This window comes from Podarcis melisellensis, assembly GCF_964234715.1.
Source record: "Podarcis melisellensis genome assembly, chromosome: 1".
Taxonomy (NCBI): Eukaryota; Metazoa; Chordata; class Lepidosauria; order Squamata; family Lacertidae; genus Podarcis; species Podarcis melisellensis.
The window spans coordinates 56,172,930-56,200,864 of record NC_138528.1 but is presented as its reverse complement, the minus strand read 5'-3'; the positions used below and the strand labels follow the sequence as shown (position 1 = coordinate 56,200,864).

At 41.5% G+C, this 27,935-nt stretch overlaps 1 protein-coding gene across 1 annotated transcript; it reads right to left on the bottom strand.

Annotated features, from left to right (window-relative positions):
- Positions 1–479: 479 nt before the first annotated feature.
- On the bottom strand, positions 480–27,935 carry APIP (APAF1 interacting protein). The gene is made up of 7 exons (XM_081892110.1): positions 27,790–27,935; positions 20,279–20,379; positions 17,400–17,448; positions 12,272–12,389; positions 9,072–9,207; positions 5,581–5,748; positions 480–1,571 (listed from the first exon to the last, which is right to left on the bottom strand). The coding sequence occupies exons 1-7, from the start codon at positions 27,859–27,861 to the stop codon at positions 1,472–1,474; spliced, it is 744 nt and encodes a 247-aa protein (XP_081748236.1). The 5' UTR covers positions 27,862–27,935; the 3' UTR covers positions 480–1,471.

Genomic DNA, 27,935 nt, shown 5'->3' with positions numbered 1-27,935 from the left:
GAGAAGTGTGACTAACCCAAGGTCACCCAGCAGCTGCATGAGGAGGAGTGGAGACACGAACCCGGTTCCCCAGTTTACGAGACTACCGCTTTTAACCACTACACCACACTGGCTCTCAAGAGACGAGGAACCCCCTGGCCTTTTTAAGAAATCATACAGGAGCAGCATAGAATCTAGTCACACAGAAACTGCTCGTATAAACCACCCACTTGTAGAATTCAAAGCTTTTGTAATCAAGTCTCTTTAGTAAAATTACACATGGTGTAAGCCATACTGAAAGAAACTTGGCACAAAGGTCTACCTTACGAATATTACAGAATTTACTTTTCCTTGAAAACAGAGTTGTTTCTAAAGAGGATTAAATCATTTGGCAATATTATCCAACATAGTTATGTAACTGAAATGGTGAAGAAATGATAAGTACTGTTTTATACACAACAATATCCTTACTGGAAGAAAAAGAAATAAAGACAATAAACTTTTTAGAAAGGAATGGAAATGTTTTATAGAGTATTTACAAACAAATTGTAAACAAATCAAGACACTGGTAGGATTCTTGTAAGAACCTGCGGCTTCAAAAATGTTTATGAGATAGATATGAGAATAGATGAATAAAATAATGTTAATTTGGAGTATGCAGGAAATGATGAAAATAAATGCAAAGAACCGCAGAAAGAGGGGGAAGAAGAGTCAAAGTTTGAAATGTTAGAACGATTGTTGAATAATTGTACATTTGTACATAAACGGAAATTATAAATTTAATTATATAAAAAAGAAAGTCACCATGTACTTTCACATATCTGATTCTCATTTCTACTTCAAATATTATCATTTTTAATGCATACATTTTCTCCTCTGCTTAACTTACAAAGAAGGCATCCATTAAAATTAACCAAGAGAAAATCTATTGTAACCTAGGGGCTGCTGAGGAAAGAGGATAGTGTAAAATATAATTACTACTGCACTTTTCAAAGAGAAAAGGCTAATGTCTCATTTTGGCGTACTTTTATACGTGGCACTCTTTCAACACTATCTAGTTTTTCCAGAGATAGACTCTTTGTTGATTTAGTTTAAAGCTGTTTTAAAGAACTTTTCCATCTGGTGCCATGCTAGGCTTTCAAAATGCAACATGTCTTTTATTTATGAAAACCTTACAATAATTTGAAAAGTTGTAAGACCTTTGCATTTTGATCATGCTATACTATAGAATATGAGCCACAAGGAAAATCCTAAAGAAACATGCCAGTTGTAAAGGGAAAGGGAAATCCCAGATCCTTTAATATGCACAACTGGGAATCCAGACTGCCTTGGGAATCCTTCAGGATTTTAACAAACAGCATAAAATGGTCTGTATTTAGCAACAATATTTCACTAAAACCAATAAGCACATATTGTGCCAAACGTGAACCCTAAAAACCTATTGATATTTCCCTGAAATATCAGTGTCATTTTGGTGAGAGATGTCGAGGTATTAAACGATCCCATTTTCTTCCTTTGGAACTGCAGTAGGATCAAGTCCATGTTGCTTCATTTGTACCGCAATATCAAAAAGGTAGTCATAACATTCACACCTAAAAGACAAAACGAAAAAAGTTGGCATCTTGCTATGTGATTTAGCACCAGTTGTAGCAATATAAATTTTGTGTGTTTTTTCTTATACAACATTATCTTGGTAATGTCTTTCCTCACATTAGAAACGCAATCATAAATAGCAACAAGACCCGAATTAGTTTTTTAAAAATTATGCTCAGCTCCCAAGTCTGTGCTACGATCTGTAAAACATGCGAAGGCTTTTGAAAATATTTGCAAAAGGGAATTGTACTCCCAGGGATCTTCACTTTTGGGAATCTGAGTGTATGAGAGCTGTTCTCAGTTGGCACGCCTACTTATGGTTGGAGAAGAAGAAAACTCATAAGGGTTTTGATAATCATATTTTCAGGAGCTCCATATTAGAAATATGGGAGAGGTACAAAAATATACTGGAACCTAAAGTTCCGCACTGGCTGTCACCATTAGAGATATTGAGTGTAAAGAAAATTAATATGAGAGGAAATTGGATAACTTATGGTGAGTTAGTAATGAAAGAGGGGGGGGGGAATGGAAAATGAAGCCATATGAACAAGTTAAAGAGTATGTATATGATTGGTTGCATTATCTTCAGGTAAATGAAAGGTTCAAAATGGACCTCAAAGAGAGGGGATTTACAGAGAAAGAATCGAAATTTCAAACGGAGATAATTGATAATGATGTTAAGATATTGTCAAAAATGTACAAAATACTTTTGGAATGGCAAACAAAAGATGAGGAGATAAAGTCGGTCATGATTCAATGGGCCAGAGATTTTGGTTATAATATACAATTGGATGATTGGGAAAAGGTATGGAATGATAATATGAAATTCACTGCATGTATGGCGTTAAAGGAAAATATTATGAAAATGGTTTACAGATGGTATATTACACCCGTAAAGTTAGCAAAAATGTATAAAACATGTAATAAGTGTTGGAAATGTAAAGAAAAAGAAGGTTCATTTTTTCATATGTGGTGGGAATGTAAGAAGGTAAAGGGTTTCTGGGAAATGATATACAACGAATTGAAAAAGATGTTTAAATATACGTTTGTTAAAAAAACAGAAGCCTTTTTGTTAGGAATAACAGGAAGAGAGATAAAAAGATGTGATGTGTTTCAATATGCAGTTACAGCGGCAAGAATACTAATGGCCCAAAAATGGAAACAAGAGGAACTACCGACCTTGCCTGAGTGGAGAATGAAACTTATGGATTATGCAGAATTGGATAAAATGACTGGAAAAATTAGATATCAGAAAGATCACAAATTCATTGAGGACTGGGGAAAGTTTATGGAATATCTGAAAACTGTATGTGATGAACAGACAACGCTAGTGGGTTTTAAAGAGGCTTTGTGATAAACCAAGGTATATTGTAAGAAAGAAACTGAGATGGAAGGTTATTATCAAATCAGCAATACTACATAGAAAATGTGTAAAGATATGAAAAATGGATGATTGAAGGAGGTACTGGTGGAAGTTCAAAAACTGTAAATTGGTAAACATGGTTGTCAAAATTATTTGTTAAAGAAAAACTTAATAAAAATTTATATATATATATATATATATATATATATATATATATATATATATATATATTTGGTTTCGTAGATTTTCACGGGTACAGGAATGCAGGTTTTGGTGTCCTCGGGTGTCTTCCCGTGTAAAAGTTGGGGTGTCTAGGCGACGTTTCGACGAGGTCTCACTCGTCATCTTCAGGCTGGTGCTTTCGGCTTCTTGTTACTGGAACAGAGCAGGATCTCAGTGTTTGAGTTCCTATAAATACTGTTGAGGGGGTGTGGTGTATAGCCTCCAATGTTCTGGGCAGAGAGGAAGTTCCCAGGCTAGTGTGCCTTTTATTCTTTTGTTCCTTAATTACTTGAGGGATATCTTGAGTGATTTCTTGAGTGATATCCTGAGTACCACTTAGGTGGGTCATTAGGTGTGGATTAGTTGCTAAAGTCTTTGTGTCTTGACCTCTTGAACTTTGTGAAGAGTTTTTCTGAGAAGATGGCTGTACTGCACTTAGTTGTGCTCTGGCTTGGCTTCGTGTACAGGGGCGAGCTGTGGTTTTGTGGCCTGTGTCAGCCAGATCTGTGTAGGGATTGCAGGGGGGTGCAGCATCCGGAGGTGCCACCATGGTTTGGCTACTGGATGGTGTCTGTAATTTATCTGTGGAGAGGGTCTGGGTTTGGGTCTGGTGTGGTTGATTGGTGATAGCGTTCTGTGTGCCTCTGGATCTGGTGTCAGTTTTTGTGGGGAGGGCTAATTTCCAGATGTCTGGCAAGCGGGATGTGTCGTCACGCTTGTTCATGTTGTGAGGGTGTTTCTCTATCTCGATGGCTTCCATGATTATTCTCTTGTGGTGATGTTCCATGTTAAAGAGCAATTTGGAATCTGCAAAATTAATTTCGTGTCCTGTTTCTTTCATGTGTTGGAAAAGAGAGGAAGTTTTTTCTTCTTTTTTGACGGCATTCTTGTGTTCTGCGATACGTGCATTTATTCGTCTGTTTGTTTGTCCAATGTACGTGGCTGGGCAGACTTTGCAGGGTATTTCATAGACCCCTTGGTAAACACAATATCAAAACAGCCTTTTGCACCAACCAAAAAATAGCCAATATCCTCAGAAACCCCAAGGATAAAATCCAGTTGGAAAACCAAGGGGTCTATGAAATACCCTGCAAAGTCTGCCCAGCCACGTACATTGGACAAACAAACAGACGAATAAATGCACGTATCGCAGAACACAAGAATGCCGTCAAAAAAGAAGAAAAAACTTCCTCTCTTTTCCAACACATGAAAGAAACAGGACACGAAATTAATTTTGCAGATTCCAAATTGCTCTTTAACATGGAACATCACCACAAGAGAATAATCATGGAAGCCATCGAGATAGAGAAACACCCTCACAACATGAACAAGCGTGACGACACATCCCGCTTGCCAGACATCTGGAAATTAGCCCTCCCCACAAAAACTGACACCAGATCCAGAGGCACACAGAACGCTATCACCAATCAACCACACCAGACCCAAACCCAGACCCTCTCCACAGATAAATTACAGACACCATCCAGTAGCCAAACCATGGTGGCACCTCCGGATGCTGCACCCCCCTGCAATCCCTACACAGATCTGGCTGACACAGGCCACAAAACCACAGCTCGCCCCTATACACGAAGCCAAGCCAGAGCACAACTAAGTGCAGTACAGCCATCTTCTCAGAAAAACTCTTCACAAAGTTCAAGAGGTCAAGACACAAAGACTTTAGCAACTAATCCACACCTAATGACCCACCTAAGTGGTACTCAGGATATCACTCAAGAAATCACTCAAGATATCCCTCAAGTAATTAAGGAACAAAAGAATAAAAGGCACACTAGCCTGGGAACTTCCTCTCTGCCCAGAACATTGGAGGCTATACACCACACCCCCTCAACAGTATTTATAGGAACTCAAACACTGAGATCCTGCTCTGTTCCAGTAACAAGAAGCCGAAAGCACCAGCCTGAAGATGACGAGTGAGACCTCGTCGAAACGTCGCCTAGACACCCCAACTTTTACACGGGAAGACACCCGAGGACACCAAAACCTGCATATATATATATATATATATATATATATATATATATATTTGCTTTCGTAGATTTTCACGGGTACAGGAATGCAGGTTTTGGTGTCCTCGGGTGTCTTCCCGTGTAAAAGTTGGGGTGTCTAGGCGACGTTTCGACGAGGTCTCACTCGTCATCTTCAGGCTGGTGCTTTCGGCTTCTATATATATATATAAGAGAGCTGTTCTCAGTATCTACATATATTAAAGGAAAGACACAGGTAAAGCAGAAGTGGTGATACCTTCACCTGAAAGCAACATGCATTCTCTAGTACATTCGGGAATGTAAAATCCAGTGGTATTTGCTTGCAACAGCAGAGGGCTACCATTGAGCTTCTTCGTAGTTGTACTCACATAGTTGTACTCGGCTATGAGTGACTGCCAAAGAAGAAGAAGAACTCACATTGTCTTGGCTTTTTCCCAAGTTTCTCCCCAAACATAGACCCCATGACGTCTGACCAGCACAGCACAGGAGTCTGGGTAGTCATCCATTGCCTGAGCCATTCTTTCCTTCAGGTCCTTCTCTTCAGGTGTGTTCTCGACAATAGGAACCACTAAGGTATCATCATACCTGAAAAGATGATAGAATTGGGACACATGTTCCTTTTCAGGTTAGCATTGTGCTTCTGCTACCTGGAAAGGCTGGTCCAAAGCAATCTGGTTGGCATCCGTCTGTCTCAGGAGACAATGGAGGAGTATGTCCCACTTTTCTGCCACAAAGCCGCCCAGGTGATTAACAATGAATTAAAATCAGCAATGGCATCCCGTATACCCAGGGAAGAGCAATCCTTTCTACCCAGCTCTCCTGGTTAAGCTGGCCTCCTGCTGGCCATCAGTGGTACATGACCCCTTCCATCAGTTGAAGGTGCAGGAAGGCAGGAAGACCACTGCAGGGTGTTCTGGAGGTGGGGATTGACTGAGTCAGTCCCAGGTCTGTGGGATCCCAAGCCAGTGTCACTGTTGTCATGCAACAGCATTAAGCCTGAGCTGGGTCATATTACAATTCTCCCACCTTCTGCTCCACCAGCTGTGTGCAGCAGAGCTCTGGATGCTTGGTGGCCCTGCCACTCTGTAAAGGCTCCCCAGTGTGTGTGTGTGTTGGATTGCAGCCTAAATCACGTAACACAATGACGACACCAGCACCATGTCACTGTGGTATTAGGAAGAGTTTGATCTAAAGCATAGAAGTGAATGAAAGAGGAACTAAATCATCAAAGAGATAGTGAACATCACAGCTTATTTGTACTAAGGATTTTTTGAAACAAACGTTTCTTTGAAAACATCTCCCTATCTATGTTTCCATTGGTTCATCATGGAATTGGCACTCAGGAATGGTAGTGTTTGGGTGCAGAGCATCAATGGGCACGACCAACCACATGACTTAAGGCAGCAACCATGCACCACACGCCTACCCAGGAACAAGTCCCACTGACACTTATTTCTGAGGAGAAATGCATAGGATTGCATTGCAAGTGTCAACAATTTCAAAGAAGTTGTAACTCTTCTTAACTTTGGCTAGACTCTATCAATTGTTCTGTATTTTGCATTTATTTGTCTTAAGCATTTACCAGCAGCAACGGACCTTCACTCTGCTGTGACAAACAGCACAATATTAATCTCTTGTTATTAATCACCAGCATATGGTAGGTGATGCTACACTGTTGGAACGGGTTATTACTGCAACGGACATAATATCCATGAATTGTAAAAAAAAGTCTGCTTATGCCACTGGTCGTCCTAAAACACTAGAGAAGTCAATTCCAGAATTTAATTGTCAAAGATCAGACCACTTATCAGTTTCGTTGGGTCCTGAGTTCTTTCATTTTGAAGGGAGTGAGGAGAGAAAAATATCACGTGAATTCCAAGAATTGATGTTTTGTTCCCTTGTAATTGTTTGCTTAGAAGTCTTAGCAGATCATTCGTATTGTTCTATCATATTCTGAGAATCTCAACTGTGAGCAAGATGGAGCCTGTCCCTCCCTGGAATTTGCTCTATGAATACTAAAGTGGGATTAAGATAACCTGGCATTGTTTAAACCAAGTTAATTAAAACTGGCAGGGCACTAGCTATACACTGTTGGAACCATGACAGAAATAATAAATTAAACATGCCACAATTTATATGCTTGAACTTTGTTGTTCTAAAATAAGATATGACTCTAAGTATATCTCGCTCTTATATGTAAAGATGATTGGGCACCTCTCACTTACAGAAGTATCGTGATTCTTAGGATACTTTCATGTGATCTAGAAAGGTTAAATACAGTACATGTAAATTCAATCCGTCTTGATTACCAGAAAAAAAATCCTCTGCAAAGGGAGTATTTGTATGTGTCCTCCATAAAATGGGGGGGGGGGGTGTTAGAAGTAAAAACCAGAGCAGCATAGTAGGCCCCTCTGCACTATACATTTAAAGCGCATCAAACTACTTTAAACTGTTTTGGCTTCCCCCCAAAGAATCTTGGGAACTGTAGTCTGAAATATGGGGGTTATGGTGCTCAGAGTTGTTAGGAGGCCTCTATTCCCCTCACAGAGCTCCAATTTCCAGAGCAGTTTAACAATCAATCCCTTTTCTCCCAGGGAACTCTGGGAATTGTATCACTTTCAGGGGAACTGTAGTTCCCAAAATTACTTGGGTGAAGCCATGACTGTTTAAAGTGGTATAATACTGCTTTAAATGTATAGTGCCGATGGGGCCTTACAGTTCAACCGTAACCACGTCCTCTCAGAAGTAATTCCTATTGAATTCAATGGGGCTTACTCCCAGGCAAGTACGATTAGGACTGCAGGCATACTTATTAATCAGAAAGTCCCAGTTTGAAACTTGACTCTACCAATGTATGCGCTAGATGGCCTTAAAGCAAGCCACTCTCATGCTACTCCCCCACCCACCCCATCTACTATATGGGAGTAATAATGCTGACTTCCCTTACAATGTTGTTGTAATGGGCACAATTAAATAATTAAAGTTACAGTGTCAAAACGATCAAGCTACTGAACTAAGACATTTCATAAACTAGCTACAAAACTAGAATCTGGTATACAAAATGACCCAAGAAACCCTAGTTACTAGGAAAACATAGGAGATAATTTTACACTAATGTGCAAGAAATGTGCTAGGTAGTTGAAAATGCAACAACTATAGGAATTTGGATTTGAAATAATAATATCTACCACCCTTCTTTACCCAATTCTTCCAAGGATGTCTGTAACAGTAACCTGGGATCTCAGAGATTCTGTGGAATTATTAGATAGCTCTACATCAGGGGTCAGTGAAGGTTTTGTGGCTTGGGCCAGTTCACGGTCCTGCAGACACCATGGTGGGCTGGAGTGCGCGCAAACATGCGCAAGTGCTATTTCCGGCTCCTTCCAGCGTGGAGGAGGCGTGTGCAGCTTCCCATTGGCTGCAGGAGCTTCCTGCAGCCAATGGGAAGCTGGCCAGCGTCACGGAAGGCAGTCCCCGTTCTGCTCTGCACCAGTTTAGCGCGGCGCACAGGAGCTGACAGAGCAGGTGGTGGGAGCCCATGGGCTAGTTAAACGACCCCCATGGGCCGCTTGTGGCCCATGGGCCTTAGGTTGCTGACCCCAGATCTACATCTACTAACGTAGGTTTGTAAAGGCAGGAGAGGTAGTGCGTCTTGTACAACAAAAGCCAATTTATGCCAGTTCAGCTCATATGTCCCACTGAGTTCAACAGAATTTGTGCCCAGCATAACCATCTATAGGACTGCAGACATATTTTCTGGGAAATTACCAGCAGAAGTTCTTTTTTTAAAGTGAAGTATTTGCACATTGCACATAAAAACAGATTATCTGAAATATGAACAAGAGAGATTGTTCTGAAATCGGGGTAAACTATGACACGAGCCTGAAAACTTATCAAGGGGAAATTACCTGAAATAGCCTCCTGCTGTGCATTTCTTGATCCCTTTTATCATCTCCTGATGGGTAATTTTAAACTCTCTTCCAGGATAGAGAAGTGTGGCCATTACAGCAGCTTTGGAGTGCGTATGGATTACTGCTCCAGCTCCTACGAAAGCGAAAACTTCTGTTTTATTTTTAATGAAAAACATGACTCATACATCACTCTTCAATCGCAGCTCCTTTTTTTCTTGATATGTTCCTGGTATATAAACTTACGACCCACGCTAAATATTTTTGCTAATACGGACAAGGTAAATTAAAAGACAAAACAACTCACTTATTTAAATCAACGGAAAGCATGGCAGACTGAACTCAGTAATCCTCAGAGAAAATGTATGGGTTGCTTCAGTTTCACTAGCTTAATGCAGCCAGCTTCTTACACACCACAAAACAATGAAGGAGACATTTGTACATTTTCCTATAAGCTTTCTTTGTAGTATTTTATCAGAGATCAGCAAAACTTGGTTTTATTATTTTAACCCCGATTTGTAGCCAAGAGCTCAAGAGAATGCTCCGTATATCCCAACACTGGCATTGAATATTAGGAAAAGGGAAGTGTGTGTGCCAAAATGTTAGTAGTGACAATTATTCAACAGGGTCCACACCAGCAGTGTGGAGCTCCTGCCAATGTGACCACACTGCTCCAAGCTTGTCATCACCCAGTTCTGCCCCTGTCCCCTCCAGGTAAGTTGCAGTGACGCCGGAAGGGTGGGTTCACCCCACCACAACCTTTCTTAATAAAATTGTGTCTACATCTATACCAATTTCCAATTGTTGTTGTTTAGTCGTGTCTGACTCGTCGTGACCCCATGGACCAAAGCACAACAGGCACTCCTGTCTTCCACTGCCTCCCACAGTTTGGTCTAACACATGTTAGTAGCTTCGAGAACACTGTCCAACCATCTCGTTCTCCTTGTGCCCTCCATCTTTCCCAACATCAGGGTCTTTCCCAGGGAGTCTTCTCTTCTCATGAGGTGGCCAAAGTATTGGAGCCTCAGCTTCAGGATCTGTCTTTCCAGTGAGCACTCAGGGCTGATTTCCTTAAGAATGCATAAGTTTGATCTTCTTGCAGTCCATGGGACTCTCAAGAGTCTCCTCCAGTACTCCAGGGACAAAAACCAGTTTCCAGTACTAATTACTAATACTAGCATGCAGCTACCAGCTAAGTAGCACAGGTGGGAAACAGAGGCAATATTCACAATTTCTAGTAATTTGTATTCCTTGGGGAACAAACTTAAAAGGAAGCAAATAATAATCTAGAAAATTATCTCTCTCTACTTGAACTTCAGCCACACTCTCCACCTGAGGGTATATTAATTACATTCAACACACACATCCCCAGAAGGCATACATTCTCGGAATGAAAATTTAAACGCCCCGTCAAGACTGAAATACCCCAAACTACTTCTTCTCTTTTCTCTCTCTCTCTCTCTAAGATTTGATTTGATTTAATAAAGAACCAGTCCTTTGAGTTTAACCTTTGAACTGGTCCTCCACCCATTCCATTCCAAAGGTGCCAAGCAACAATATGAACAGATTCTGATTTACTGGCTCTCTTGTTAATCATGCTAGACATATTTTCAGGATTATACAGTAGTACCTTGGTTTTCAAACAGCTTAGTTCCCAAACGTTTTGGCTCCCGAACGTCGCAAACTTGGAAGTGACTGTTCAGGCTTGCAAACTATTTTTGGAAGCCGGACGTCTGACGGGCGTTCCGTGGCTTCTGATTGGCTGCAGGACCTTCCTGCAGCCAATCAGAAGCCGTGATTTGGTTTTCGAACATTTTGGAAGTCAAACGGACTTCCGGAACAGATTCCGTTTGACTTCCAAGGTATGACTGTAGTCTAGTGCTAAGGATAAGGACTAGAGTCCCACAGTCAAACATTTGCCTTATTTTGAACTGAGCTAGAAAATTCAGCCTTCATCTCCCTGCATTCATTCCTACCAAGAGCACCCAGACCCCTGTCCACAGACACAGTATAAAACTTTTCTCCAAAACCTGCCTGCTTCCTTGTCTCCTCCTTCCCCAGCCTAAGTGGCAGACAGGTTCACTGATTTTGAACATTCTGCTACTCCTTTCCAAGTGCTCCTCCTCCTCCTCATCGCTTTTAATGTCTTGCCACTGCTAATATGGCAGCAACACGCCTCATTCTGAAGAAGAAGAAGGGGTATTTTCTCAAAGCAAGGCACCGCGTGACAAGTGGCCCGGGAAAATGCCTGAGCTGCCACTATTCTGGGATAGCTGGGAATTATTTAAGAGAGGATGTCTACTAAAGCATTCTCTGAAGCCACCTCGCCCATGGTGCCTCTTTGTCTTCCTCAGAATGAGGCAGAGAGGAGGGGAGGATAAGCTGCTAGCACACGAGCACCAGCAAAACATTGAAAATAAGGGGAATGGCCAGGAGGTACTCATTCATTGCCTCACCGCTAGCTGAGGCAACTGGGCACCTCTGATTCTGCCACTTATGATTTCTCCCTCAGAAGACTAGTAAGTCAGCCATACTTTGTGCACATACAGAGAGGCTGAATTATTATTATTATTATTATTATTATTATTATTATTATTATTATACCCCACCCATCTGGCTGGGCTTCCCCAGCCACTCTGGGTGATTCCCAACAGAATTAAAAGCACAATAAAACATCAGACATTAAAAACTTCCCTGAACAGGGCTGGCTTCAGATGTCTTCTAAAAGTCAAGATAGTTGTTTATTTCCTTGACATCTGATGGGAGGGCATTCCACAGGGTGGGCGCCACCACCGAGAAGCTCCTCTGCCTGGTTCCCTGTAACCTCACTTCTTGCAGGGAGGGAACCGCTAGAAGGCCCATATTAAAAATGTCGCAATTGTTACCAAAAAAGAGAGACTCCATTGGGGTACATATTTGTATTTGCCAAATGAAGCTTCTGTGAATCATTCCTTTTCAAAAAGCCATCAAGAGAGTTTTTTGTTATAAGGAGGCATATATATACTGTAAATGAAATCAACCAATCAGTAAAAGAAAGATGTTTGAGCTGTTATAGCAATCACTGCAAGAATTGCATTCTACTGTTGTTAAGGCATGTTCCAATTCTGCTGCAGTTTCAATTAAGAAATCTCCATTTTATAAGCAGAACACACTCGTGTTTATGAAGTGCTGACTTTTCAATAACGCTGCTTGCTGCCTACCTCTCATGGTGTAAGCATTCATGAAGAGAGGCGTGCATTGACTCTTCTTTAGCTTCTTGTGTGGTGGGGGACCACTGATGTCCCGTTCTTCAATGTCACACACAAACATATCTTCAGGCTATAATGAAAGCATTTGGAGACACAGTTTGAGTATTTATGCACACCTACATTTCAACGAACTAAATTATAAAGGGTTCAAAGATCAGAGAAAGATCTGCACTGTGAGCTGAAAAACCACGGCAACTTTTTTTTGGCTCTGCTTCGGAATTTAATAACTGTTTTCTGTTATGATTTTGTTTGATGCTTGGTTTTGCATTTTAATAAAACAAGAAAGGAAAAACCCACTGGAGAAACTAGTTCTTGATAAAATACATTCAATATAATTAGATTCTGAGAGGGTGCAGAAATGTGAATGTGCAGTGAGTTGTTAAGGCATGGTGGAAGTGACCGGTTCCCAGGATCAAACTGGGGGGGGGGGGGTAAGGCCGATGACTGAGATCAGCACTTGACTAGCTGATAAATACCATATTGCCCTGAATATGCCACACTATTTTCCAAATTCCAACCGTGAAAAGTCAAAGTGCGACTTAAATTCATGACCTTACAAAAATTGCTTTTTAGGATATTGCTGCTGAAACAGACATACGGTAAAACAGAACACACAAAAAAAGCGATACTCTTGTGCAATTAATTCTAGTGCCGTTCATGGCTACCCCCATATTTTACAGGACAGTATTGATTTTTTATTTGCATTTACGGTGCTACGAACAGGTGTTTAACCCACTTGCGGGTCCTCTCTGGTACCTTTCGGATTTTCTTCTACATATGCCATTTACGGGTATGAACACCTGCAGAATTTTAAGGAGTGGCTTATATTCTGGTATTGTCTTTTTTTCTTCTCTCCCCTTCCAAATTTTAAAGGTGCAGCTTATTTCTGGGTGTGGCTTATATTCAGGCCAATACGGTATATTCTTTGAATGCATTGTGAAGCCAGTCTTGCTCCACAGAAGGAAGTTATATCTGTGCATACACAGAATGGCGGTAGGGCAGGAATGGCAGCACATACCTGTCCTCCTGGCCTGACCAGTGCCACTGCCGTCTACTAGGGGGCAGCGGGGGCAGGCAGTGGAGAAGATGTTTCTGTGAAGCTGAATGAGCAGAACCAAGGCACCATTTCCACCAGTGTGTCCGCACAGTACCTCTCTGTCTCTGCCACATCACCTCTCCCCTTCTTAGCAAACTGCAGTGGTGCTGGTGCCATGTCAGGAGTATGATGCTGCCTTTCCTGAGAACATCATTTTTGAGTTGTTCCCTTTCTGGTGAACTAATTTACGATAACATTAAGAAAACTGTATGACCAGTACAATATAGATCTATAGAAATTCACACCCTTATGTATCACTGATTCTATTTTATTTTTAACATTTTGTGTTGCTCGACTTTAAGAAGTAAACTCCCCTAGGAAATGCACTTTGTTTGTAATTACCACCATCTTAGCATGCTCGTTGGTTTTCGAAACTCTCTCTTTCAAAGGATTAGAGACAAACAAATGAAAGCTGAGACCGAGAGCCTCTGGAATCCATCTTTTCATTCTGGCACACGTACAAACAATCACAGAAAAGACACAGAGCCCTGGTCAAATATTTGCAGAGCAACCCTATATGCACATTTGTTCAGAAGTGAATTCCATTGCATTCAATGGGCTTGCACCCAGGTGAGTATAGGATTATAGCCCTCATTTGAAAATATACCTTAATATTTATTTCACTAATGTTGCAGCAGAAACAGCCTATGATTTAATCTGCACTCCTACATCCATTCACCTGGGAGGGAGCTCCCCTGAACTCACTGGGGCCAACCTTTGAGTCAATAAGTATAGAATTGCACTTAAGTTTTATTTTACCGATACATTCTTGGGGCACCTATGAGAATTCAATCTAGTAACTTTTTTAAAAAAAACACACCCTGTATTGGTCATGCTTTCTGTTAATCACAACACAATATTCACAGACTGAGTTTCTGTGCCAATAGGACACAAAGATTTCCTTTAAAATCAAAATTTTTGAGTTCAGACATCTGACTCGTTTTGTCAGAAGTCTTTTTTATTCAAGTGTTTATTTAAGTATTAATTAGGAAGATTAAGTTTTTTATGCTGCTTTTCCTTCTTTCTTTTTTCTGTATTTTCTTCTTTTTTTTTTCTTAATTGTTTTTTTCCTTTAATTTTCTTTTTGTAGTATGAGATTGTAAATTCTTTGTATATGTGTGTAATTTAAATTAATAAAGATTATTTAAAAAATAATAATCCAATTTTTCATTATGTTATACAACAGGCACGTCCAACATCCAACAGGTTGTGATCCATCATCCAATATCAAAAACTGGCAGTGAGCTACCACACTCTCCCATTGTCATTCTTCAACTTAAACATATTATATTTAGCTGGGGAAACCCAGCCAGACAGGCGGGGTATAAATAATAAATTATGATAATGATAATAATAATAACAAATTATTACCCCCATGCTAGCCCCCTCCCAAGGCCATTGGTGCACACGGGAAGCCAACACGCCCTGAAATGTCCAATTCCCCCTTTACCGGATGGAAGAGCTCTGTAGGGAAGGGAGCAGTGGCTTACATTCAAACAAATGTATCTAGGCTGGAGCTGGAAAGGCAGGGAAAGTTCAGCATCCATGCAGAACTAGGAGGGAGAGCAGCTTACTTTTGAGTAAACGCAGCTAGGCTGGAGCTGGAAAGTTCCACATCCATGCAGAACTTGGAGGGAGAGAGTTTTCTTTCCATGGGAACCGGTGGGAGGGGGGAGAGGAAGGAGAAACGTCATGGTCTCTCTCTCACAAGCTGCCCTTCCCTCGGCTCCCTTTCCTGGCTAGCCAGCTGACTGGGAGCCTCCACAGGTGCAGCCCGTGCAGAGCTGTGCACGCCCCATTTTCGCCTCCCTGCCCGGAGGCTTGCTGGGGGTGGAGGCAGGTGCCTCGTGCCTTTCCGGGCTGGCCAGCTGACTGGGCATCAGGCAAAATGGCAGCCCAGCGGGGTGCTTGAGGCGGCCGCAATCGACCAAAATCCTTGCGTGGTCCCTGAGTCGATCGCGGTCGACACGTTGGTATACGTTGGTCGTATGGTATACAACATACAGGCCCAACTGCACAGGCCTATTTTCATCATATTAAGCACTGTTTCTACCCAGCTTTGCAGACTGCTCCAGCATTCTGGGTGGGTAGAAGGAGAAGCCCCTTCAACCAGCCTCTAAGGTCAAGAGAAACACGGCTGTACAGAGCCAATTTCTTGATTTATTATTAGTGGCTATTCCTGCTTGGCCACTGGACGAAAGCAGTGCTCCTAATCAACCCTGCTATTGTGGGGTTCTTCTAGCCCAATATAGGGGTAAGGCAGGCAGCCCACTCTTGTTCCTGACAGTAGCTCACAGCAGCAGTGGCATTAATGGCAAGTAAAACCCTCCAATGCCATTTGTGAAATAAACTTGGCTGCACAAAAGAAAATGAACCATCTCACTTTACCACTCCCAAGTGTCTGAGGGGTGAGTTGACAGGAACAAAGGACCAATAAATGGAAAGGAAAAGATGATAATTAAGTGGACATACATGCATGCAGCGTGGATTTGATTTAAATCAAATCGATTTAAATCACGATTTAAATCACTAGTCAGTAAGACTTGATTTAAATCATTATTATTTTTTTTACAGAAAGGCTCATTCTCACTGGTATAATCTTAATATTTACTACCAGATGAAGGTTTCATATTTGGAATAATGAATTTTCAGAGTACTTTTTACAGTTATATCAAAAATTACTGATTTGATTATACTAGTAGAAATACATAAACAGATAATTATGAAATTATTGTGAGGTTTAATAAGTTAACTTTATATTTGGACAACTTTTCTGCTGTACAGTGGTGCCCCGCAAGACGAACGCCTCGCAAGACGAAAAACCCACTAGACGAAAGGGTTTTCCGTTTTGGAGGCGCTTTGCAAAACGAATTCCCCTATGGGGTTGCTTCGCAAGACGAAAAAAATCTTGCACCCCCCCCCGCGGGTTTCCCCCCGCTTTTTTCGCCCTTTTCTTAAGCCGCTAAGCCGCTTATCAGCTGTTCCGCTGATAAGCCGCTTAACAGCTGATCGCTGGAAGCCGCTTGACAGCTGTAGCACTAATCCGCTAAGCTGTCAATGGGCTTGCTTCGCAAGACGAAAAAAACGCTATACGAAGAGCCTCACGGAACGGATTAATTTCGTCTTGCGAGGCACCACTGTATTTAATTCGAAGGAGAAAAATAATCATTTCCTTAAAAACAATTTAAGCAATTTATTTAACTAAAACAATAACATTATAGCAAATGTATCCATGTTTGTTAACTGATGTGGTTAAACATTTTTTTAAATAAAAAAACTTAGACTAAGTTTTAGCACACATGAAAAACAACAAATCCTTATTTGTTGATGAATAGCCTTTGGACCATAATGTAACTTAAATAGAAAACTATCTTTAGAAAGATTTTTCCTCCAAAAGCATTTTATTTTAAAAATCCAATTTAAATTTAAATTCTGATTTAAATTTTAAAAATCTGATTTAAATTAAAAAACCAATTTTTTATTTTTTATTATTTTAAAATCATTGCTTTTATCCACCCTGCATGCATGTCTTGGTTATGTGGCTTCAATAAGTTTCTCTCTAATACAGAGAAACTCATTTTGGCTGTCCAATAGGAATTGCAACCCTTCCATACAGGCAAAAGGGCTCCCCAGAGTGAGAAGATCCAAGCTATCACTTCCCTCTTGCATACAAGGAACACTGCAATCTATCTGGCCCATTCATCCAGGCTGCCTCCTTAGTTTTTTCTTTAGCCCAGGATACCTTAATGCCACCATTCAAGGCTGTTCCAAAATTAGCCTGTTTAGGCCAGAGCTAATTAGAAAATGAAGCTTTTGAGCTTTCTTCCTACTAATAAATGTGTGTTTAAATATGTCTGCAATCCTATACATATTTACCAGGGTGTAACTCAGCCAGACTTCCTTCTGAGTAAGCATGGACGGGATAAATCTTCAGATTAGTTTTCAAGGAAGATTATCAGAGGTAGAAATGCTAGCTGTACCTACCTGAATTCTTTCTTTTTGGACACCAGAGGGAGCAATATATATCTCACTGCTAGAGGGGGAAATCAGAGACATTAGCTGTAGGCACAATAGCATGAAGCATATGGCTTCATTTATCAACAACAGATCATACAGCAATTCCTCCCATCACAACATGATCTACATCTGACAGCAGTGCTTAAGCTACTGCCACAGGATTAGCTAGCCCTAGAACACCCGACATTATTATAGCTTAGAGGTGTTATTGCTTGCCGTTGCCCTTAAAGCTCTTCATAGCTGTGATTATGCAGTGGACGCTATGAGACAAAGAAATCCCTTTTGATTTGCAGGGGAATAAACATCTATACTGCTGCAGGTTAACCGAGGCTGCAAATCTAAGGAAGCCGAAGAAAATCCTTCTGAATCCAAGGGGACTTGATACACAAATAAAGGGGTTTAGGGCTAAAGTGTGAAACGTAAGCTGTATGCTTTGTTCTTTCTTACGAGTTGTTCATATTTTGCTGTGTTTAGCGTACGCCACTATTTAGGGAGGAGGAGAGGGATTGTAAATGATTTAAAATAAATATATATGTTTTTAAAAACTATTGCACAAATCTGTTTGCGGGCAAAAGAGAAAGTGAGGCAATGTCTGCATGAAGAACCGTTGCTTTTAATAATATTGAAGTAATTTGGAGCTCTTACTTGGAATTTTGCAGAGCAGAGACACCTAGTGGTTAATTGGTCAGGTTATGCACAGCTGATAATTGAAGACATAGGTACATTCATTGGATGTTAAAGGGAGGTGGGTGGGTGCACATTTATGAAGAAGATTCCATTTGGTCACTCAACTGGCAATGATTTGCAGTCAAACTAAAAAGCACAATATATATCTGTGGGGAATACAGTGGCACCTCCGGTTGCAAACGGGATCCGTTCTGGAGGTCCGGCCGGATCCCGATGTTTTCACAACCTGAGGATCACTGTTATATGCATGCGCACGGTGGTAGACCACTTCTGTGCATGCGCGCACGGTAAAACACTCCCGGTTTTGCCGCTTTCACAACCTGAAGTTTACGTTACCCAAGCAAGGGTAACGTAACCCGAGGTGCTAATGTACTAAGAATCAACACGGTATCGTGCATAGAATTGTCAGCAATGAAAGCACAGTGCTTTTTGAAATATATACAGTGAGTATATAAGGCAGCAGCCTCAAGTCACAGGCTAACTTTTGTGACACAAGAGCCATTTTCAGCTTAGATGAAAGATTAAGGCTGCAATTGTTACCCCCTGATCAGAAGTGCTGGTGTGAGTTAGGATTAGGGAGCAGGGTCCCTCAGCTGGGCTCTATGTGGGGAATTTCATTGTGGCCACAGTATGCCCCCAAAATGGGGTGTGGAGTTGAGCAGGACAGCTGTGCATTTGGCAAGCAAAAAAACCAAGCACATCTACACAGACAGCACTTCCTCTACCTTTTGCCATGGTGGACAGGAACCAGCAGGGTTTCAGGTGAGGCAAAGAATATGCCACTCTGCACCTCCCTGGACCCTCTTGGGATTGCGCTGCATGCCAACCTCTTCCCTAAAGCTTTTACACATTTGCAATAAAATTAAGCAAGGATAATTTTAAAATGTCAGCATTTGAAACTGACATTGCACTGTGTTTATGGGAATGCTGTCCTGGCCTTAAGAATAATTTAGCCTTTATTAAGTGGTGAAGTTATACTTTATTATTATGTTTTTAAAAAATCAATGGGATTTATTTCTGCATCATGTGGGGTTTTTTTGAGCTGTTACATTATGGTTTTCACTACAACAGGCCTTCTGCTTCCTCTGTCTCCAGCCCCGAGATGAATACAAGTGGTGCTCTCCCATTTATTCCTCCAAAATTCTTTCTATAACCTAAGCCACTGACTTCAGTCATCCTGCCGTCCAATTCTAGCCTGTTTTCTAAAACCTCTCTTGCTCTTTAGGGGTATTGGAGTCTCACTTCTGTTGCCATTGCTACTTCCACTTTTTTCTAACATCTAGGTTCACCTTCTTCTCCAAGCATGCACTGCTTGTCCAATATTGGCTATACAGGAAGAGGGAAATGGCAATTATCATTGGAAAACTCTTTTTTGGAACAGCTCAAGATCCACCTGCTTGAATCCACATGTGACCCCAAGGCTAGGAATTGGCAGCCCATGTGGCAAAACCCTTCACAGTGTAACTAATATGTCTTTATCCAGACACACATATATCTTTATGCCAACACAAAAAAAATTCCTTCCAGTAGCACCTTAAAGACCAACTAAGTTAGTTCTTGGTATGAGCTTTCGTGTGCATGCACACGAAAGCTCATACCAAGAACTAACTTAGTTGGTCTTTAAGGTGCTACTGGAAGGAATTTTTTTTGTTTTGACTATGGCAGACCAATACGGCTACCTATCTGTAACTGGAACTTTATGCCAACAGATTGCAAGTTTTTCCTTTTCCCACCACTAAGTGGAGCTAGGTATCCACAAATGCAAATATCCAGAGCAACTCAGAAATAAGCTAAACATTTCATGTACATGTTTCTTTAGAAAATCTATTTAGAGTACTGCACCTGCACGAAATCATTCACTTTATGTTCTGCTGTCAGCTGGAGGAAATTATTTATATTCTGCTCAGAGAGTCTGAGGACTTACTTGCTTAAGATATACAAGAATGACAGTTTTCTTATCCGGGGCCCATAAAATTCTTAAGCCGCTGTATTGTACGTAAGTGGCCTTCTTTGACAATGGTATAAGGCCACTCTAATGAAGTTCCAATTGTCTACTTCTTTTCAACATCTATCATGTTTTATCTTTCACTTTTACTCCACTTATGCTGATCTGTGCCTAAGTGGGTATTAGTTTAAAACAACAACCACTAAACACTCACCCGTGCTTCATGCTGATTCCACCACCAGTCCCTGTAACCCATCCTAAGTGATAAAACTGGCGGCAAAGCTCTGGGATCAAATTCCTTGGATGCACATTCTCCTACGGAGGAAACAAAAAGAAAAGGCACATTTTCAAATGGTTTATTTGCTTTTTAAATGAAAGCTGCAATATTTATCCGATTCATTGATTAAAATGTGATTCCAGCTGATCAGGAAAACCCCCATTTGAAGTTGTTTTAAATAGAAATACTTAGAAATATTGCTATTTTGAACAGATTTCTGCTCTTCTCTCAGTCAAGGGGGATTGCTTCTTCCTGCTGTAACACATGAATCTCTAAAAACAAAGAGTATGCTTTTTCTTCAGCATTATGGTTTGTGTATATGCAAATTTGATTAATCAAAACTCGCACAATAAATTCACTGAGATTTGTTTAAGTCGGTGGCAGCTGTTATATAAGGTCCATATAGCATGGGTTACTAAATTATCTATCTCACATTTAAGATTTTGCTAAGCTAGAACTCCCATCAGCTCCAGCAAGCATCCCACGGATGATGGGCGTTGTAGTTCAGCAGCATCAAGAGGGTAAAAGGTTCCCACACATGGGCTGTATCCTTTTGGACAGTGGTAGACAACATGGCGACCTTCAGATGTTGAACTACAATTCCCATCAGCCCAAGGCAGCATGGCCAATAGTCAAGGAAGATAGAACTTGGGAGTTTAGCAATTTCTGGAGGACCACAGATGAGCCATCTCTCCAACCAAGTAAGCCTGCAACATATGTGGGGGTCGTGTGTACAGTCAGAACACACTGGGAATGCCAAAGTCATTTTTTCCAGAACTTTGCCCCCTTTCCATTTTGTTTTTTAACTGCTATGCACATAGGTTACTGGCTTACTGTATATCATCTTACTTAGTGCAGAAGTGTCACCAACCCTTCCAACTATCCATATAAACTGTGCATTAGGACTATGAATGAATCAGGCCACACATAAGCCATAAGCATTGTGGCACAAGCATCCAGGAGTCCATTGTGATTTCTGTGCAGAATGGGGACCTGTTTGACCTGAGATAGTCCTGTCCCATGATTCTAGGAGGGACCTGACCCCAGTTGTTTTTTTCTAAATAGCACAATTTTCGCTGTTTGCAGCTATAGAGGGCAGGGTACATGCTTTTAGACGCTTGGCTATGGTTGACCAACAGACTTTTCAGGTCTAGTCCAATACAGAATCTGCCCAGCAGTGAAAGGGGCTTCACAAAAAGCATTTGCTCTTGTGCATATGGTGAAGAACAGTGTTCCTTCTGGTTCCCTTGCACAGCATTGCTTGACACCTTTAGATATTATGGGTACCCGTGGGTTCAATACCCATCTCTGCAGTGGTTTCAAGTAAAAACATGAAGGTTTCCTGTACCTGTGATATATTGTGCACAAGGCTATCACAGTAGCTATCCATTGACTTTTATGTACAGCTTTAAAACATCTGCTTCTAATGTAGTTTCTGAAGTTGCACAGTCGACTGTGCTTCTTTTTTTAATATTTCACTCAAACTGAGACACTATATATTTTCTTAAAGGATGAGCAACTACACGACCCCCAAAATATTTACATTTAAATTGAAGGGGAAAATAAATTAGATTTCTGCAACTCGTTCAGCTTGATAAACGGTCATCAGTAACACACTGAAAAATAACTTTCAAATGGAGTTTCATGAAATTACTATTAACAGCTGCAATTTGTCATTCTTCATTTACCACATTTTAGCAGATGCCAAGCAAACACTCCAGGGCACCTTCACAGTTGATGTAAACTGGAGTATCTGTCCTGAATGCAATGCAGCCATGCAGGTTTACACCAGTTAATGCTGCAAATCATTACTAATCCCAAATCTGCTATGAAATCAAAGTCCTTTGAAACCTTTCATATTATTATTATATGTTAGTCTAGCTATTATACACACTATTTGCTGCAAAGAAAAATGATATACATTTGCATAAGCTGGATGTAAGCTCCATCTCAGTAGAACACCTTCTAGTATGAGCTTCAACTTAGGGTATGTATCAGCGTAATGACAAACATTTGCAAAGGGATTCACCAAGGATTTACAGAATTACTGTTAAGCCAACATGACTGAAGTACATTGATGGCAGGGTGGGGGAGATTGCCACTTTTCTCTAACATTTCAAATGAAGTGAATCATTTATCCGACATGAACTTGAAATTGTTGTTTTTAAAATACAGATAAATCTGGCATGTACAGTGGTACCTCTGGATGCGAACGGGATCCATTCTGGAGCCCCGTTCGCATCCTGAGCAGAACGCAACCTGCGTCTGCGCGTCTCACGATTCACCACTTCTGCGCATGCGCACGACGTCATTTTGAGCAGCTGCACATGCTGCAAGACCCAGAAGTAACCCGTTCCATTACTTCCGGGTCGCCACGGAACGCAACCTGAAAACGCTCAGCCTGAAGCATCTTTAACCTGAGGTAAGACTGTATTCCAAAATATGCACTAGGTTGTTAGTGAAGGCAGGTCCACGCAGTCATGTTTATCATGAGACAGGCTGACTGTATGAATAGCGGTTTTAGGCCTCCTCCCCACTGTGCACCCACAACTGCCTTCATTCACACACCTGTGTGAAGGTATTCTCCATTTCAACATCTGTTGCCTCCAACTCAACCATTTCAGCCTCCTGTTCTGGCAATCCTATATTCATATTGTTCTCCAAAATCTCTGTGTCCTCTTTAATTCCACTTCCCATTTCATCCTTCTCTGGTCCACTTTCATCAATCCTAGCTCTGATCTCTTTTTAACTGCTCATCAAACAATTGCTAAAGGATGCCAACAGTCAATGGAATGTCCAACAGAGTATTTTCCATACTGAATGTTCCTGTTAACAATTCAGTCTCCATCTTAAGATCTTCAATCTCCCGTCTCCACTTTAAGATCGTCACAGTATTATCTCTTATCAGAACACATTCCTTTCCCACAAAGCAAATATGAAGTAACAAAATTACTTTTGATTTCAAGGCAACACTTTCACGGGGAAAATGGAGAATTAAAAATTCTTAGCACTCAGAACTCACTTTATCATAAAACTTTCTGGGTTCAAACAGTTAGAACATCCCCCCCCCCCTGTTTGCTTTCAGCCCTTTAATGACCAACTCTTCTTAAAGACATAAAGTAGCTCAAACACCAAATGTAAATTTCAACCAGCAGACAGAAACATCTTTCTCATTTGTAAATTTTAACAGTCTCAGAGGTATTTAGAAAAAAGGCAGACTTGCAGTCCCTATGGCCTTCAGGGCTCTTGAGTGGCTTTTGGGCAACATGTTGATTCCTCCATTCTAAGTTGCTCACCCCCACCCAGATTCCCAGGTACTGACAGCTTCTTGGTATCCTGGTGTAGAAAAAGGCTTTTTCAGAGCATCAGAAGTTATTAACCTATTCACTCTTATCTCCAGAGTGAATTTTGATAGCCAAGATTTATGTCCTGGCTATCATCAGTCACCATGTAATTATCTCGGCCGGCAACTTGCCAACAGAAGACAGTCTGCCATGTTCATCCCCTGGAAATCCTCCATTTCTCATAACACTAGAACCCAGAGCCATCCAATTAAGCTGAATGGTGGAAGATTAAGGACAGACAAAAGGAATTCCTTATTACACATTTGCTACTCCAAGAGGTATTGATGGCTACTAACTTGGGTGGTTTTAAAAAAATAACATCAACAGTACAGTGGAACCTCGGGTTGCGAATGTGATCCGTGCAGGAGGCATGTTTGCAACCCACAGCACCGTGTCTGCGCATGCGCGGGTCACGATTCAGCCCTTCTGCGCAAAGCCCAATTTAGTGCTTCTGCACATGCGCCGAAACCCGGAAGTAACCCGTTCCGGTACTTCTGGGTTCGGCACAGTGCACAACCCGAAATCACGTAACCTGAAGCGTCTGTAACCCGAGGTACCACTGTATGGCTATTAAAGGCTACTAGCAATGATGGCAATCTTCTGTCTTAACTTGGAGGCAGTATGCCTCTGCATACCAGTTGCTGGGGAAAACCATTGGAAAGAGCCCTATTGCACTTAGGTTCTGTTTACAGACTTTCCATAGGTATTTGGCCACTGCAAGAACAGGATGCTGGACTAGAATGGGTCTTTGATTTCCAACTTAATAATAGAGAAGTGAGTTCAATATTGACTGGTATAAACCAGCTGAATGCCATGTTTCTAAAAATATGCTCTTATATGGAAGGAGTGCAGCTTAGTGCTTGAAACATGAGAAACATCACCTATGGAAGTGAACACTGCATGATCTGAAGCAGTCCTTGAACCAACAAATATTATGGAATGTGTTAGCTTAAAAGTTGGCAAGTAATTTTCTTTGTCCATCAGACACCCACCCCATTTCAATTCTACCATGATTCCCAAACGAGCAAATTTCCATTTAATAAAATGGTGTGAAGAACGGTCATATTCCTTTTCTAAAAACAGCAACCATAAAACCTTTAATTAGTCAGTTTTGTACAAAATGTATCAAAATAATTCACATGATATATAATTTTGTTGTTTTATTTTTGGAAGGAGATGAATTACATCTTAATTATAGAGAAGAACTAAACTAATATAGTCAGAGCTTCTGCAATTTTCAAAATTCCAAAATAGAATTTGAGCTCTTCTCATTTCAGTTCCTTTATTACAAGAATTAGAAGCATTAATAAACTGAGGAAGCAACAATAGATGAGGCAGCTGTGCTGATAACCTTAGTAATTTAAGTGCACAAAATGATACATATGTAAGAAGTAGTGTCAGACAACTCTCCCCCACAACATGATTTGCAATAATCCTTTAAAACTAGATTAATTAAACAGCTAGTTTTCCAGGGGAATTGACAGTGGCATTATCATGTTTGAAGGGCCCTGGTGATTCCTGGCACCCTGCAGTTATGCTTCCCCTCTGCTGAAACCACAGTGTCCCCCCACTGCCACTGCTCCCCTGCTTGCCTGGATACTCGCTGGCTTCCTCTTTAGCCATCTAGTCTCTCTTCTTAGGATAGGATATAGACAGTAACAGCCTGGATAGCCCACTGCGGATTTGGAACTGGAGGCCAAAGGAAGTGGAGCAGTAAGTAGGCGTCTCACTTCCTGTCAATACCATTTGCAAAATGGGCAGTAGGCAGCCTTAAACAGAAGAACGAATGAGACTTTCTGGCCTTTGGGGTCTAAGAATAAAAGTTGGGGTAGGCACTAATGCTATCAGCTTGAGGGCTACCCATAAGGTAGCAGGAATAGGAATAAATGTTGATATATAGAGGAGTCTCCCAAGGATTGATATTGGGACATGTGCTTCTTAACTTGTTCATAAACATTTAAGAATTAGGAGTGAGCAGTGAGATTGCCAGGTTTGCTGATGAGACTAAACTGTTCAGGACCATTAAAAGAGATTGTGAAGAGCTCCAAAAGGTCCATCTGCAGCCATTTGGGTGGGTACATTGGGGAGTTCTTTGGTGGTTGGGCTCCCAGGCAAAGCTGAACTGAAATGACAGATCTCACACTGTCTCTTGTTGATTTCACCAAACCAACGGGTCCTTTCACTGATTATGAAAGTGGTGCAACTTTTATTTATTTACACATTGAAATTACTCATTCTGTCAAAGTTCTGACCACCTTGGATCTTAAATATAAAGCTAGAAGATTACTGCAGCTCAGTTCTATGCTGACTTCAGCTCAACTCTCTCAAATAGTACTCAGAACGCTATTCAAATTAAAAATGAACAAGAAAATTTGTAAGTATTGACAAATAAAAGCATTAAAGCTCATAAAGCTGTACACTTACAATTTGTAATACAGCTAGATACAAATGTGTAAATATACTTATTGGGACGCGGGTGGCGCTGTGGGTTAAAGCCTCAGCGCCTAGGGCTTGCCGATCGAAAGGTCGGTGGTTCGAATCCCCGTGGCAGGGTGCGCTCCCGCTGCTCGGTCCCAGCGCCTGCCAACCTAGCAGTTCGAAAGCACCTCTGGGTGCAAGTAGATAAATAGGGACCGCTTTCTAGCGGGAAGGTAAACGGCGTTTCCGTGTGCAGCTCTGGCTCGCCAGAGCAGCGATGTCACGCTGGCCACGTGACCCGGAAGTGTCTCCGGACAGCGCTGGCCTCTTGAGTGAGATAGGCGCACAACCCCAGAGTCTGGCAAGACTGGCCCGTACGGGCAGGGGTACCTTTACCTTTAAATATACTTATTAAGTTAACTGAGTTTAAGCCTAGTTTCCAGTGGTTACCCAAATGTTGTAATCCAAAAGCCACTCTGCCCCAGAATAAGAAGCAATGTAAACAGTAACTGTATGCTGATTAGTAGGCATTTCAAAAATAGATATTGATATAGGTATTGTATTCATCTTTGATGTGGGCACATTTGTCAAGTAAACTCCACCCAATTTTAAAATGCGTTATACAGGCACATATGGAAAACAAGATCTTAAAATAATTTCAATAATTAAGCAGTGTTTTAAGAAGCACTCCCCAACAGAGCAAGATTAGTGACTTGCCATAGGCCACCTAATAAGCTTCATAGCCAAGAAGAAAACAGATCCTGGATAAGAGTTGACTCCAGAAGGTGACAAGGTCACTTTTATTTACCCCGTAGGGACTCTAGAGGCTCCCTGTCCTGCCTGTGCCAGCATTCTCATTTTGCACAGAATCCAGGATGCAAACTAGGAAATTATTGTTTTCATGCTCTATTCCTCTGGGTCAGGCATAGGCAAACTCGGCCCGCCAGATGTTTTGGGACTACAACTCCCATCATCCCTGGTTAACAGGACCAGTGGTCAGTGGCCCTGGGTTATTGGTCTTCATCTGGCGGCTGGGGCCGACTACCGAGTCACAGCCTGATCAAAGGAGGGTGCAGGTCCAACAGCAGCATTACTACTATACAAATATATAGGCAATGTGAGAGGATGGGGGAGGTCTTCAAATACATGTTTGGATGAAAGCTGTGTCGAAGTCTGAAAAAATTGGAGACTGCTGCTCTAGGTGAAAGGGGGTATTGGTGGTGCTTTATCAGTGCTGGCATACATTAAAAAAATCCAGGCTGATTCCCATCACTGGTAAAAACTGAAGGCACAGCTGGATCCTGCAGTTCCCTGCATTTGCTTGTTATCAGCTACTCCTGATTTCTGCCCCAACCTTTTTAAACAGCTATGATAGCCAGACATGGTGAAGCCTCCCTCTCCGTTTTCTCCTTTCCTTGCTGATATGGCTTGTGTCGATATGCACAGTATTATTAATAATAACAGCAATCTTTGCATCATGCTTCCCAGCCTGTAAATGAAATCTTTTCATCTGCTGAATTTTAGGTTTTCTCCAAAACAGTGTCCTCCCGTTTTACAAACGGAAGTTTCCCTAGGAAAGTGAGCTTGCGGACCATGGCAGCTTAGCCTTGCTCCTGCGGGCGATCTTCCCTGCTCTACTTGGGACCCTCGGCGACTGAACCTGGTCCCTCCCCTCCCACTCTTTACCTCGGCTTTCTCCAGGCCCTTCCTGCAATGACAGCCACAGTCGCCTCGCTGCTGCAGCTGCTTTTCAGCCATCTCGCTGCACGCGAGGACGAGAAAAGGCCCCGCGCAGGGAGGAGCTTGGCTGAGCCGCCGGCAAAAGGGGGCGG

Bases quoted from the DNA above. Each gene is read 5' to 3' on its own strand.
- APIP (XM_081892110.1), bottom strand. From the start codon at position 27,861: ATGGCTGAAAAGCAGCTGCAGCAGCGAGGCGACTGTGGCTGTCATTGC. The intron at 9,208-12,271 runs GTAGGCAGCAAG...TCGCTTTCGTAG, and splicing joins GAATGCTTACACCATGAGAG to GAGCTGGAGCAGTAATCCAT. The intron at 5,749-9,071 runs GTAATTTCCCCT...TCATCTTTTCAG, and splicing joins ACAGCAGGAGGCTATTTCAG to GTATGATGATACCTTAGTGG.